This window comes from Myxine glutinosa, chromosome 1 (assembly GCF_964187855.1).
Source record: "Myxine glutinosa chromosome 1, kmMyxGlut1.1, whole genome shotgun sequence".
Classification (NCBI taxonomy): Eukaryota; Metazoa; Chordata; class Myxini; order Myxiniformes; family Myxinidae; genus Myxine; species Myxine glutinosa.
In genome coordinates, this window is record NC_136261.1 from 210,994,353 (window position 1) to 211,009,247 (window position 14,895).

At 43.9% G+C, this 14,895-nt stretch overlaps 1 protein-coding gene across 2 annotated transcripts in view; it reads right to left on the reverse strand.

Moving 5' to 3' along the window:
* The window catches only part of KYNU (kynureninase), a 130,718-nt gene that overhangs the window by 34,850 nt on the left and 80,973 nt on the right, over nt 1–14,895 (reverse strand). For both annotated transcript variants that reach the window (XM_068102212.2, XM_068102213.2), the window contains exons 9-11: nt 12,514–12,587; nt 12,358–12,410; nt 9,229–9,314 (exon numbers count right to left, since the gene is read on the reverse strand). In XM_068102212.2, the coding sequence (XP_067958313.2) occupies nt 9,229–9,314; nt 12,358–12,410; nt 12,514–12,587 (213 nt within the window). The remainder of the gene's footprint in view (nt 1–9,228; nt 9,315–12,357; nt 12,411–12,513; nt 12,588–14,895) is intronic.

Here is a 14,895-nt window from a genome sequence, read left to right on the forward strand (position 1 = left end):
CATACGCACCTCGCCTTGCATTGCCTTTATTGAAGTGTACCCTTGTGACCTTACCCCTCGCTCACCTGTCTTCCCCCCCCCCCCTTGTCTCCCACACGAGGACTGTGCGCCACTGGGCGCCGAGGGGAGCGTGCGGGAGTCCGCCATTGTGCGCCCGAAACTCCCGGAACCAGCTGTCTGCATCGATGCACCACTTTATGGACCACATGTCTGTGGCTGAGCACCACTTATGGACCCCATGGGTTGGGGCATGGCCCCTCTGCTGGAACCGGCCATGAAGGCCCGAGATCTTGCTGGCGGACCTGGGTCACAGGGCACCTATGCCCCACAGGTGAACTATAATAGTCGGCCCTGTGGGCCATAAATAAATAAAAATGGACACAGTTGTGCACTTTCCTTTTATTGCAAATAGGCCGCCAGCAAAGAAGATGACAACAACAGGAAGATAACATGGCCAGCAGAGGGATCCGAAGAGGAAGACCAGCACCAGGGTTTGTTGTTTTTATTTTTCATTGAACTGCAATGACTGTGCACCGATTAGTGCTTGAGGGTGTTTTGGTGCGTTGTGGGTGCTTTCTGGTGCATCGATGCAGGGCAAGCTGTCTCTCCCCCCCCAAAAGAACAATCACAGGTCCTGGGTTGCGTATTGTAAATAAAAATAGCGTCGTAAATAATGCGCCCCCACCGTAAGTGTTTTAGTTTGAAGACCATTCCGCAATTTGGTTAGTTGTGGACGTGATTCTGTTAGGCAGGGTGCAATGGAGCAGAGGGACATATTTATTTATGTTTTAAAACTGTCACACTCAGGGTCAGGTTAAATGTAGAGGGAACTACACCTACGTGCCACACTAAACGTAAAGGTAATAGGCCCGGGACGTGCCTAAGGGGAGGAGGGTGCAGTGTTGTGGATATGAGGATTGTGTTTTTTTTTATTGTATAAGTGCATTGTAAAATATCACCCTCCGTCCTCCAGTTGTGTATAAAGGTCAAAGTGCGTCCCGTAGTTAGGTCATATACAATCACGTTTAGCCAATCATAGATTCCCTGCTTGTTGGTAGTTTATTTCCTTATTCTATGTAGGTTAAGGCTGTGTCTTCCATTAATTGACACTCCGTTGCACCAAATTCAAATAGATAGATCCCCTTTCATTCCCATTTCCAAAGCCTTTCCTGCCAACTGCATTCGCCGCAGCTGCTGGGCGGTTTTTCACCGCGACTCCATTAGCCATGAGGTGGGCTCGGAAAAGAAGGGGGAGGAGCCGCCGAATCCAGGGCGTGGCCCGCCCATCGTCATCAAAAGGGTGGAGCCAGCGAGCCCTGACCAGCCAACCAGGGCTGGGGAAGTACCATCACGGGCATGGCGCGGGTTGATCTAAAAGCGCGTTATATAAGCGCGCGCGGAGGCCTTTGAGATGGGTGATGAGTTCTGTGTTCTGAGTACTAAGAGGTTCCAAGAAAGAGTTGCGCCAGAGACGGAGAGAGAGGAAGGGATCCCCACAAAGAGTTGCGCCAGGTAAGCAGAAGAGTCCACCAGAGTAAAAGGTGGTTGCGTCAAAGTTCTGAGTTCTAAGGAGCAGCTTTGGAGAGCGCACGGTGCACCGGAGGAGCTTCGCCGCGCAGTTTGGAACCGCGGCGGTTTGGCGATCGCAGCTTGAATATTGACGGCGGCTGTCCGCTTCCAGCCCGACCGATCCCCGCTGAACCTTCCTCTCCCGCCAAGCCATTCCTCCTTCCAATCGTTCCTGCCTCCATTTCCCCATTCGTGTGAGTCTGCCTTTTGTTTGTTTTGTCCTGGGTATTAATTAAGACTGTAATAGATAAGCTAGAATTTTCACTTTGTCCTTCTGGTCCGTCCCTCTTTCTGTCTTTATTTTATTATCCTTCCTTCTTCCTTGGTTTCTTTTGGTCCTGTAAATAGTAATAAATCATATTCGTATTTCAAACCTTTTTGCCTTCGTCTTCTTCTTCTTCACATCCGTGTCGTCTTTGTCTTTTCCCTCATTGAATATCTGTGGCACGATTTGGCCAACGTTTCAGGATCGGGTTAGTCTTGTTAACGGTTCGGGCCGCGGCTGCCATCCACTCGGCAAATCACCATCTTATCCGCAGTCGCGAACGAAGCGGCTCACCGGCCTTTCCGGAGGCCGCGGTGCAGCTTCAGGGACCATGTCGGTCAGTGACAAGCGAGGGGACTAATCCCTCCTCAAAGGGGAACCATAGGCCGACGTTGGGTTCCGTAACAATATATATATATATATAAACATAAGTTCAAAACACACCTGGTCACAAGTGTGCCGCACTGACCGTGCAAGGTCAGCTGCCCTACCCCTTAACTGACCGTTAAGGGGTAGGGCAGAAAGGAAGGGGTAGGGGGGAAAGGGAGGAGCATGGGGGAAAGGGAGGGGGAGGGGGAGGGGAGGGGAGGGGGGAGGGGGAGGGGGATGGGGAAGGGGTAGGGTGGAAAGGAAGGGGTAGGGGGGAAAGGGAGGGGCATGGGGGAACGGGAGGGGGAGGGGAAGGGGATGGGAAGGGAGGGGAGGGGAGGGGAGGGGAAAGGGGAGGAGGGGAGAGGGTAGGGTGGAGGGGGAAGGGAGGGGGAAGGGTAGGGGGAGGGGAGGGGGGAAAGGGAGGGGGAGTGGGAGGGAGGGGGAGGAGGGAAGGGGAGGGGAGGGATATACATGGTTACTGGCAATTGATCACATCCACAAATGATGTAATCCACACAATTTATGTACTTTACATAACGTTAATAGGAATACATGGCCGTGTCGATGGGAAATACAGTTTGTTTGAAATAAATCACAAATATCAGATGAAAGTGAAAAAAAACCTATGTGGTGTGAATGGCAATGTTCCTCGCTGAAATGTGAAAAAACTGAATTACGTGCGAATGCATAACTGTGAGATTATGGCGGCAAAGTTGGAACATCACGTGATCGCTCTGAGCGAATCAGCGCGCTGCTCTGCGACCAGCTGAGATTCCGTGTATAATGTTCCTCGCTGAAATGCGCTGAGGTAAATATGAATAAAAAATTCGATATATTTTCACTTTTACATTTTGGCTAACTCGCTCGCGAACCTGACGAAGATCCTGAGCAAGGATCGCTACGTTATGCTAACGCTACGTTAGCTACGCTACGTTCTCTACATTATGGCTAAAAATATCGATCTAAAGATGAAAGAAAAAAAAATCTACGTGGTGTGAATGGCAATGTTCCTCGCTGAAATGTGAAAAAACTGAATTACGTGCGAACGCATAACTGTGAGATTATGGCGGCAAAGTTGGAACATCACGTGATCGCTCTGAGCGAATCAGCGCGCTGGTCTGCCATTCCGGTCATAATATTCCTCGCTGAAATGCGCTGAGGTAAAAATATGGTTTAAAAATATTATGAAATAAATTTTTAGGTTGACCATGTTCGTCCCAGGCTCAATGGCCATGTTTGTGCCAAATATCAAGTTCGTGAGGCTCTCCGTTTAGGAGTCTATCGGTAACATTACACACGCACACACAAACTGTGTTTTATATATATAGATAGATAAAAAAATATATAAAAAAACCACCTTTAGAGGCCATTTTTCCCCGCAAGCGGGGGTTGGCCTTTTTCGGGAACCGTGGTTGTTGTTGTTTTTTTTTGGTCCCCTTTTTGAAGCAATGTTTTACGGCCGGATGCCCTTCCTGAGGCCAACCCTTTTTGCCGCCTTTAACGACAAACAGGGAATTACCAGTGAACTGGTACTCAATTAGCCGACCTCGGAAGGAATGACAGGCTGAGTCAACCCCCCTGGTGTTAATTCAGCGATCGACCGGGATTCGAACCCAGGATCCTAGGTATCCTAAGCTGGCACCCTAGCCGCTAGCCCAACACCAGGGATTGGTGATATATATATATATATATATATATATATATATATATATATATATATATATATATATATATATATATATATATATATATATATATATATATATATATATATACACACACACACACACACACACACACACACACACACACACACACACACACACACAAGGCCAAACATATTGGCACCCTTGCACTTATTTCAAATAACTCACATTTTCTCTAAAAATAAGTTGAAATTGACAAAAGCAATTGGTCTCCACTCCACAAATTGGAACATTTGTTTTTTGATTCAGGACTTAATATATCCTTTTAAATCAGAAAATAAAAAGAAATGACATTGACAAAATGATTGACACCCAAGACTTAATAATTGATATCACAGCCTTTGGACAAAATAACTGCAGTCAAGCGCTTCCTATAGCCATGAATGCGCTTCCTACACCTCTCCCCTGGCAGTTTGTCCCACTCTTCTTATGCAAACTGCTCCATTTCTCCCAGATATTAATGGTGCCTTGTCCCAACTGCTGTTTTCAGATCTGTACACATTGCTGGCCACTTCAGAACAGTCCAGCGTTTTGTCTTGAACCATTCCTGGGTGCTTTTTCAAGTGTGTTTGGGGTCACTGTCCTGCTGCAAGACCCATGACCTTCGACGGAGACCCATTTTTCTGACACTGGGTTGAACATTGCGCTCCAAAATGTCTTGGTAATCTCCTGATTTCATGATGTCATGCACACATTCAAGGCACCCAGTGCCAGAGGCAGCGCAGCAACCCCAAAAAAATCACTGAACCTCCTCCATGTTTAATTGTAGGGAAGGTGTTCTTTTCTTTGAAGGCTTCATTTTGTTTTCTGTAAAGATAGAGATGATGTGCTTTAGCAAAAAGCATTAATTTGGTCTCATCTGTCCACAGGACATTCTCCCAGAAGGATTTGGGCTTGTTCAGATGTGTTGTGGCAAACTCTAGTTAGGCTTTCTCAGCAGTGGGGTCCTCCTGGATCTCCTACCATATAACCCCCTTTCATTGAGTTGGCGATGGATGGTGCAAGTTGAAACTGTCGTACCTTGTGTCTGAAGGTCAGCTTGTATCTGTTTGACAGTTGATTGAGATGCTTTCTCCACCAATCGAACAATCCTTCGCTGCAATCTTTGATCAAATTTTCTCTTGCAGCCACATCCAAGGAGGATGGGTCCAATGCCATGGGCCTTAAACTTCTTGATAACATTGCGTATGGTGGGCACAGGAACATCAAGGTCTCTGGAGATGGACTTGTAGTCTTGAGATTGTCCTTGCTTGGCTGCAATATTGTGTCTGACCTCCTCAGACAATTCTCTGGTTTTCTTTCTTTTCTCCATGCTCATTGTGGTACACACAGTAGAATAACTCCATTTTTCCACTCAAACTAGTTGAATGATTGATTTTTATATTGCTGGTACCTGCAACTCACCACAGGTGAATTCAATTCCAAAGTAAAGGAGAATCACCTGCTTGAAATCTAATTATTTCTAACAAATTATAAAATGTGCCAATAATATTGTCTGGGCCTTTTTTTATATATTTTTTTGTATACAGAATCGAGGCTCGTGTAAGAGCTAACACATTGAATGAAAACATGCACAGACACATGAAACATGCAATGAAGGGAGCAGGAGACAAGAGGGGGAGAGATGGAAGCACACAAGCACAACAACAGAAGAGAACAGGAACATCGGTAGATCTGTGGAAGGGAGAGAGCTGGGGGAGGAGGATGGGTACACGGTATCTATCTATAATTCCAGTAATCTCTGTGTGTTTGTTTGTACGTTTGTACGTTTGTACGTTTGTACGTTTGTTTGTTTGTCTGTGACCGCTGTTTCTCGACAACCACGGGTCCGATATACTTTAAACTTGCCAGGTATATTGCTGGGGACCCGAGGATGTGCCTTTTCAAGGTTTGAAATTAATCGGACAAGTACTTACCGAGCTATGGCGATTTAGCCGTTCGCCGTTCGCTTTGGCGTTGCGAATGGACCAAACCATTGCATGTAAATAGAGGGGGGGGGTTCTGTGGTCGTTGCGAATGGACCAAACCATTCATGTAAATAGAGGGGGGGGGGGGGTTCTGTGGTCGTTACTGCCACGTGGTTTCAAAGTTTTTTTTTGTTGTTGTTTGCACGCATGTTTTTTTGCACCCACGTACGGGCACGCCCTAGGATGTTTACACACACACACCCCTACACAAATTTTTTTTTTTTTTTTTTTTTGGCAAGGAACGGGCACCCACGTACGGGCACGTCCTAGCTTATATATAGTACGGGCATGCCCTAGTAAAGTAAATGCACACTACTAGGAATTTCAGGAAAGAAGTTGGGGATTTAAACAGGCGGATTTGGGGTGTTTTAACGGGGGTAGAAAAGATCAAGGTTTTGGATGGGGGAAGATAATAGATGGTGGTGAACAGCTGTTTTAAAGACCTGGAGGGAGGAGTGGGATTGAAGAGAGTGAGGGAGTTTGTTCCAGAGGCGGGAGAAAAGAGGAATGAAGGAGTGAAGGTGAGCAGAGAGTCTAGATTTTGGCAGTTTAACCAGAAGAGGGTTGCAGGCAGATCTTGTGCGACCTGCAGGAATATTTGTGGGACAGAGCACAGAGAGAGCTGGATGAGCAAGGCTTTGAGAGGAGCCGGTAGAAAACAGAAAGACCACCAACCTGCCTGCGGTGAGGATTTAGTATTTTTTCATTTTATTTTAATTTTAATGAAATCCATTATAGGATTTCTGTGTGGAATAAGCCAAGATTTAGTATTTTTTTCAGTTTTTTTTGTTTTGTTCCACTGCAAACCAAAGAAATACATATTATGTGGATACCAAAAGATTTTTTTATATCAACAATTTTCTGGAAGAAATGGTGCATTATTTGAAAAAACTGCAAGGATGCCAATATTTTTGGCCTAGACTGTACATAGTCGAGGCTGATGGAAGAAATAGTACAGTGATGGATAAAAATAGGATGCAAAACATGCATGAATGGGGTGGACAAAATGGATACAGAAGGAAACTCCAAGGAGGGAAGACTGGAAAATTGGAAGCAGGAGGGATTTGGGGTAGGTTGAGTTGGGGGGTTAATGAGGGTTGAAAGATCATGGCTTAGGATCGGGGATGATCTGAGATGGTGGTGAACGGCTGTCTTGCAGACATGGAGGGAAGAATGAGATTAAAGAGAGTGTGGAAGTTGATTCCACAGGTGGGAAAACGGAGGAACAAATGAGTGGAGAGGTGCAGTAGTTCTGGATTTAGGTAGTTTCACCAGCAGGGGGCTGATGGTGGACCATGTGAATCCTGCAGAAACTTGGGGGGGGGGGCGGAGGAGGGCAGAGTGTGCAAGACCAGAAAGGAGGCGGTAGAAGACAGAGAGACCACTGACCTGTCTGCGATGGCAAAGTGATAGGCAGCTTCAGCATGGGAGGTTCCAATGATCTTGAAGGCCTTGATTTTGAATAGAATGCTTGCTCGAATGTTTCAGCCACTTGGCGAGCTCTCCACAAGAAACTTGGTAAATGAACACCCCCCCCCCCCACCCCCACCCCCAAAGTTATTGAGGCCCGACCATAGATCTACTGTCATCTATATATCCCAGAGAGGAATGACCCTTCCTGAAGTAGGGAACAGATGTACTAGTTAATTAAAAACACAAAACTAGAATATGTTGGTTGGATAAGTGTCCACCCCCTTATAATAGCAATTGTAAATTAGCTCAGGTGTAACCAATCACCTTCAAAATCACACACCAAATAAATTGGCCTCCACCTATGTTAAATTGTAGTGATTCTGATTATTTCAGAATAAAATCAGCTGTTCCTGTAGGTTTCCTCTGCTGGGTAGTGCATTTCACAGTAGACTCAACCATGAGCATCAAGGAGCTTTCAAAAGACTTCAGGGATAAAGTTGTGGAAAGGCACAGACCAGGGTATGGGTATAAAATATATTTCAAAAGCCTTGAATATCCCTCGGAGCACAGTCAAGACAATCATTAAAAAGTGGAAGGTGTATGGTACCACCAAGACTCTGTCTATATTAGGCCGTCCCTCCAACCTGGATGACCAAGCAAGGAGGAGACTGATCAGAGAGGCCACCAAGAGGCCAATGTCAACTTTGAAAGAGCGACAGGCCTTTATGGCAAAGACTGCTCACTGTGTGCATGTGACAACAATATCCCAAGCACTCCACAAGTCTGGCCTGTATGGTAGTGTAGCAAGAAGGAAACCATTACTAAAAAAATCCTACCTTGAGTCCCGTTTGAGGTATGCAAAAAACCAATGCGGAGATTCTGAAACCATATGGCAAAAAGTTTTGTGGTCTGGAGAAACCAAGATGAACTTTTTGGCCTAAATGCAAAATGTTACATTTGGTGGAAACCCAACACAGCGCATCACTCATCACCCAAAGAACACCATCCCTACTGTGAAGCATGGTGGTGGCAGCATCATTTTATGGGGATGTTTCTCATCAGCAGGGACTGAGGCACTTGTCAGGATAGAAGGGAAAATGGATGGAGCAAAATACAGAAAAATCCTGGAAGAAAACCTGCTGCCCTCTGCAAGAAAGCTGAAATTGGGACGGAAGTTCACCTTTCAGCATGAGAACGACCTGAAGCATACAGCCAAAGCTACACTGGAGGGGTTCAGGAACAAAGAGATCGAGTCAGATTCAGAAAGACCTTGAGTGGCCCAGTCAGAGCGCCGACCCAAGTCCAATCGAAAATCCGTGGCATGACTGAAGATTGCTGTCCATCAATGCTCCACTCCTCACACAACTTGACTGAGTTTGAACAGTTTTGTACAGAAGAATGGGCAAATATTGCCCGATCAAGGTGTGCAAAGTTGGTAGAAACCTATCCCAACAGACTCACAGCTGTAATTGCTGTCAAAAGTGCTTCCACCAAGTATTAACTCAGAGGAGGTTGGGGGGCAGGATTAGGGGGGGGGGGGGGGGTGGACATGTATCCAACCAAGATATTCTCTTTTTGTATTTTTATTAAATTTTCTGAAATTTGTAGAATTTATTTTTCACTTGAAAGTTTCGGGTTACAATGTGTAAATAAAGGTGGAAAAGGTCTGGTTTAATTCCAGGCTATAAAGCAACAAAAGGTGAAAATTTTGATAGAGATATACGCAAAGAAACCGAAAAATTAAAATAAATTTTCATTCATGGGTCTGTCATGCGTGAAATCAAACCGACTCCTCAGTGTTACTGTTGTGGTAATTCATGACAGAAGTTACAATGAAGCTGCACCCAAATTCCTCAGTCGAAGATACACTAATTACATACAAGCTATGTTAAATGTATGCTTATGTGGCATTAAATGAGAAAACAGTACTGCCAACCTCCAAGCTCGCTTGAAGAGAGCAGGTTAAGAAAACTGATGGATTAGAAAGTCGAAAGCCGCTCACTCCAGGTATCAACTTGAGTTCTGTGGGATGAAAAGACAAAGACAAAGTGATGCATAATGAAAATGCATCACAATGTGTGTGCTGCACAATGGGTAATGTCATGCTGTCAATGTTCATTTAAACAATTTATTCACCAAATTTGATTACTTGTATATACCAAGGCCAAGTTGGTCACAAACAGAAACTAGAACGGCACTCAGTAGAGAGCAAACCTCCGCCTGGTTGGCCACATCACTCAATGGTGAAGAATCACTTGAAAAATTTTACTAGCCGGATCCGGATCCGAATCTTCACCAAAATTGAATCGATTCTTTCTTGTCAGACACCCAACCTGTCCACCAAGTTTCGTCCAAATCCGTCCACAACTTTTTGAGATATCCTGCTATTTATCGTTTTTGGCCCTATCTCCCAATGGTGAAGAATTACTTTAAAATGTTAATAATTTCCATATCGGAATCCATATTCATTTCTTCACCAAATTCGAACCTGTTTGTCCTTGTCAGACACCCAACCTCTCCACCAAGTTTCGTCCAAATCCGTCCACAACTTTTTGAGATATCCTGCTATTTATCGTTTTTGGCCCTATCTCGCAATGGTGAAGAATTACTTTAAAAATTAAATAATTCTCATATCCGATTTCACATTCAGATCTTCAGCAAAATTGAATCGATTCTTCCTTGTCACACACACAACCTGTCCAACAAGTTTCGTTCAAATCCGTCCACAGCATTTTGAGATATCCTGCTATGTATCGTTTTTGGCCCTATCTCGCAATGGTGAAGAATTACTTCTTTCTTTTTTTCTTCTTTTTTTCTTTTTTTTCTTTTTTTTTGTATACTGAATCGAGGCTCGTGAAAGAGCTAACATTTATTTCACAAACAAATGAACCAGACAAACAAAATATATAAAAAGAGGGAGCAGAAGACAAGATGGGGAGAGAAGGGGAAGCACACTAACATAACATTTGAGAGCAGGGAGATGTGTGGGAGGGAGAGGGCTTGGGGGGAGGAGGCGTGGGAAGGAGGGGTGGGGGTGGGAGAAGTATAAAATACAAAGACACCATGGACTTTCAGGACGGATTCAGACGGATACTTTAAAAAAAAAAAATTCCATATCCGAATCCATATTCAGATCTTCACCAAATTCGAATCAATTAGTCCTTGTCAAACACCCAACCTGTCCACCAAGTTTCGTCCAAATCCGTCAGCAACTTTCTGAGATATCCTGCTATGTATCGTTTTTGGCCCAATCTCCCAATGGTGAAGAATCACTTAAAAAATTGTAGTAGCCGGATCCGAATCCGAATCTTCACCAAAATCTAATCATTTCATTGGTGTCACATACGCTACATCTCTGCCAAATTTCGTCCGAATCCGTCCACACCTTTTTGAGAAAGCCTGCTCACAGACAGACAAACATAGAAACAGGGATGAAAACACAACCTCTGCCCACCTTTGGTGGCGGATGTAATAATACACGAATTCAAGAAGCACGACAGAAGTAAAGGGAAGTTGAAGTGAAATTATTGGCAGTGACAATATGGCAAATTTACTGTTGAGTTAGGGACATGAGTGTATGACGTTGCCTATTATAGACAGTACCTTAGGGCCGACCTCAGCTTATCCTGAGGGCATTTAAGAGGAGACTAGGAAATATAAATTGGCCATCAGATGTAGATCATATTGGGAAGCGGCTGTCTGTAAACTTCCTCCCTCAAGTTTGTTGGAGAGTTTTTACTAGAGAGAGTACTAGAGTTAGAGAGACTTTATTAGAGAGTTACACAGACTAGATTTTACCAACCATCCATTACTTACATGTACCAATTCTCCTGAGACTTATTCAGATAAAAAAAGTTTAGACTCCAATGATTTCATATTGCTTTTGTGTGAATTTGTGATTTTACATTGCGTGTAAAGAATACTATAACTTTTGGATTGAACGCCTTTGAGTAAAGCTCGTTTGGTCATCCGTGTCACCCTGCAGTGTTCACTACAGGGTAGTCACACGACAATATTAGGTTTACTAAAATTGTGCTTTGACGCTTTTGCTTTTGAAAGTAACCCTGCAGTTGGGCAAAAAAGGGCAGGCATGAAAGATGATCGGGGATAGGTAATGCAAACAGGAATGTAGAATGAGCAGCTCATAATGGCCTACTCTTTTTTAAACACACCTGAAGGGATGATGTACTCCTCAATCTACCGACATTGCTTTGCCCGTGAAGCACAAATTATTTGCCGACTGACTATTCTTTTGAATCTAGAAACTGGAACTCTGTCAAGAACACTGGGAAGGGAATGCTACGAGCTCAGAGCTACAGTACTATGTACAAGTTTGGGTTATTCCAACAACATCCATACTTTGGGGTAAAATCATCAAATTTATCAGTGATGACAGTCAAACTTGTTTTTGAAAATCAACAGCCTTTATAAATGTGTGTGAAACAAACTGCTTAAGTAACAAGACCAGTGTCATTTTATAGTACAGGTATGATAATTTCACGATTTATTATATATACTTGAAGGTAACTTGTATTAAATCGACTTTGAGACAGATTTGATTTATTATCGACGTATATTGCACACTACTAACTGCCCACAAATGTTAAACAAGGAATAACATCACAAAAGAGAAAATAACCCAAATTATTGCACAGTACTTTACAGTGTTGCAATTCTGCCTTTAACCAAATTTGACCACAACCTCTTTAATACGGATGTCAACACTACGTCAACATACTCAAACATTTCATGGTTTGTCAGACTGCAATAGCCCGGCAGTTAAGGGGGGGAAAAAAACGAGGAGTGTTTACTTCTTGGGGAAAGCAATCTTTTTTCGCATAGAAGTAGTATTTTTCTTCGTATTTCATTTTTCAATTAAGATCCACCCGCAAAACACCCCTTGGTGGACGCCATCTTGGATCCCAATATGGCTGCCATGTGTACCTGTTTTCCTTTATATCTTCCTTTAGAGGACAAATGGAAAAGTAAGTGGCCAACCTTTGAGTGTATAGAATTATTGGCCAGTGTAACCTGTCAATAAAAGCACAATCAACTGCATACCCACCATTTTCCATTGAGAAACGCTTCTCCATATCATTCCCCCACCATCCATGCAGTCTGTTACAAATATATGAATTTGTGTTAATGCCCCAATTAGAACCAATCCAAGCATCAATATTCCAAACCTTTATCTTTACCAATAAAGATGTGCGATACTCACACAGGTTTCACTGAATGCATGTGCTTCTCATGAACAAAAGCACCAGCAATGCCTCCAGCACCAGAGTTCAAATACTGAAAACAAGATGGAATCTATATGATGCTGTAGAAATTGTGAAGATGACAAATACAATTCCTACTCACCATTTATAAGGTGATCAAAGAACAGTTGGAATAAACATTCACTAGTGAAGGAAAATTCGGCTTCAGGTTCATGATACAACCCTCTCCACTTGGGAATCACGATATGAAACAAACGGCAAACAGTGTTGAGAAAACTAAACAAATTGCCAAAAGTCCATGAAAAAATCCGAGGCCTCAGAGACAACTCCTCAAGAAAGACGTGGTATGTCCTTGAGGAAAGGAAGAACACTTCTGGCGAGCACAAGTATGGTGAAAATTTCAAGTAATAAAGTAGAATCCACAAACAAGAGACGTACAGGGAAAAATGACAGATACTTTGTTGAGTATAACTCCAATTCAGCAGGAACTATAATTGAGCTCCCTGCTCAAGGTCGTGTTCCCCACTCCATCCTTTCCTTCACTTCAAATGGCACCACAACCAACTCCGTTCGTGAAAAGGCCGAATGCCTCAATTCTGTGTTTTCTTCCAAATCTTGTGTCTCAAACTCCTCACTCTCTGTACACACCGTACCCAGTCACAACAACTACTCCTGGAACATTTGTCTTTTTTCACCTGAGAATGTGGAGAACTTTCTGGCAACCCTCAACTTTGATTCTGCAACCAGACCGGAAGGCGTCAGCGCACACATCTATCTATAATTCCAGTAATCTCTGTATGTCTGTGACTGCTGTTTCTCGACAACCACGGGTCCGATATACTTTAAACTTGCCAGGTATATCGCTGGGGACCTGAGGATGTGCCTTTTTGAAGGTTTCATATTAATCGGAGAAGTAGTTACCGAGCTATGTCCAAAAAACGATTCAACCAATCAGAGAGCAGCGAGCTATCACGTGTGCCGAACGTGGCGAACAGACTCTGCCTCGGACGGCACATTTGAGAGCGTATTCATTTATTTCACGTTGGCAAACTATGTTGCCGTTAAACTATGTTTTAAAACTAATTAAAACTACTTTGCGATTCTTTCGCTTTCCTGCGCGTTTGTGCACGCTATGGCGATTTCTTTACCAAACTCCGCAAGCCGTTCGCTTTGGACCAAACCATTTCATGTAAATAGAGGGGGGGGGGATTGTCACCGTACTTGCAAGCCGTTCACTTTGGACCAAACCATTTCATGTAAATAGAGGGGGGGGGATATAATTTTAGATATATATATAGTACGGGCATGCCCTAGTTAAAAAAAATAGACTCTGTTGTTCTTACACGTCCTCTTTCTGCCCTGTCCGCCCTATAATTTGACCTAGACCATCTTCCATCTGCTTGGAAGTCAGACAACATCATGGCATTACCTAAACACGATGAAAAAACCAATTCCCTTAACTACAGACCTTTCAGCTTACTTCCAGTCATCAACACGGTCATGGAATCCATCATCACAGATGACATAAAATCTTTCCTTTTCTCCAATGACCTAATCTCAGGTCATCAATTTTGATTTAGATCGCTCTACCTTGCACATATCACCTGGTGTTGGCCTAATGGTTAGGGTGGCGGGCTTGGGATCCTACAGGTCCTGAGTTCGAATCTCGTTGAATTAACACCAGGTGGGGTTGACTCAGCCTGTCATCGTTGAGTACCAGATAACTGGTTATAGAGAGGCATTGCATCAGCGGCAGATGTGCCCACAGAAAAATGATGCAACCAGCAGCCAGGTGGCTGCACACGAACCACCACCACCTTGGACATGCTGCTTCTTCTCTCCAAACAATGGATGCAGGTCCCCAATATCAGACCTGAGGTCAGATCTGTCTCTCTAGTCAGAGACCCATTTAGACCTGAGTTCAGATCTCTCTAAGAGACATACTGCATCTCGAGCTTGATACAGTTTGGCCCCCTGACTCACTCTCCAAACTCCAAATCAAGAAATCGAAGCCTGAGCGACTGTGTGGGTCAGGGAGTAGAAGGGCTGTATAAGGTTTCAGAGCAAATGGTTGGTAAATAAGGGACGAGGAGGGATCCAAAGTTTGGGGGTAACCCCCCTGGAAACCGCCATGATCCAAAATCGAAAAATCGAAGCCAGAGCAATTGCGCGGGATACTGTCTTGTATTCATGAGTCATGTTTCAGAACAATCAGCTGGGTGATAAGGGAGGACTTTGAGAATCGAGATGAGATGACCTAAAAATCACGTAAGACAATGTTGTAGCATCCAATAATCCCAGCTCTAGAAGTAGGACTGTTATTCTTCTTTGTTCGTATCCTACAAGTAGCTTCATTGGCTGAGGGTTCTGCTGTGCTGCTG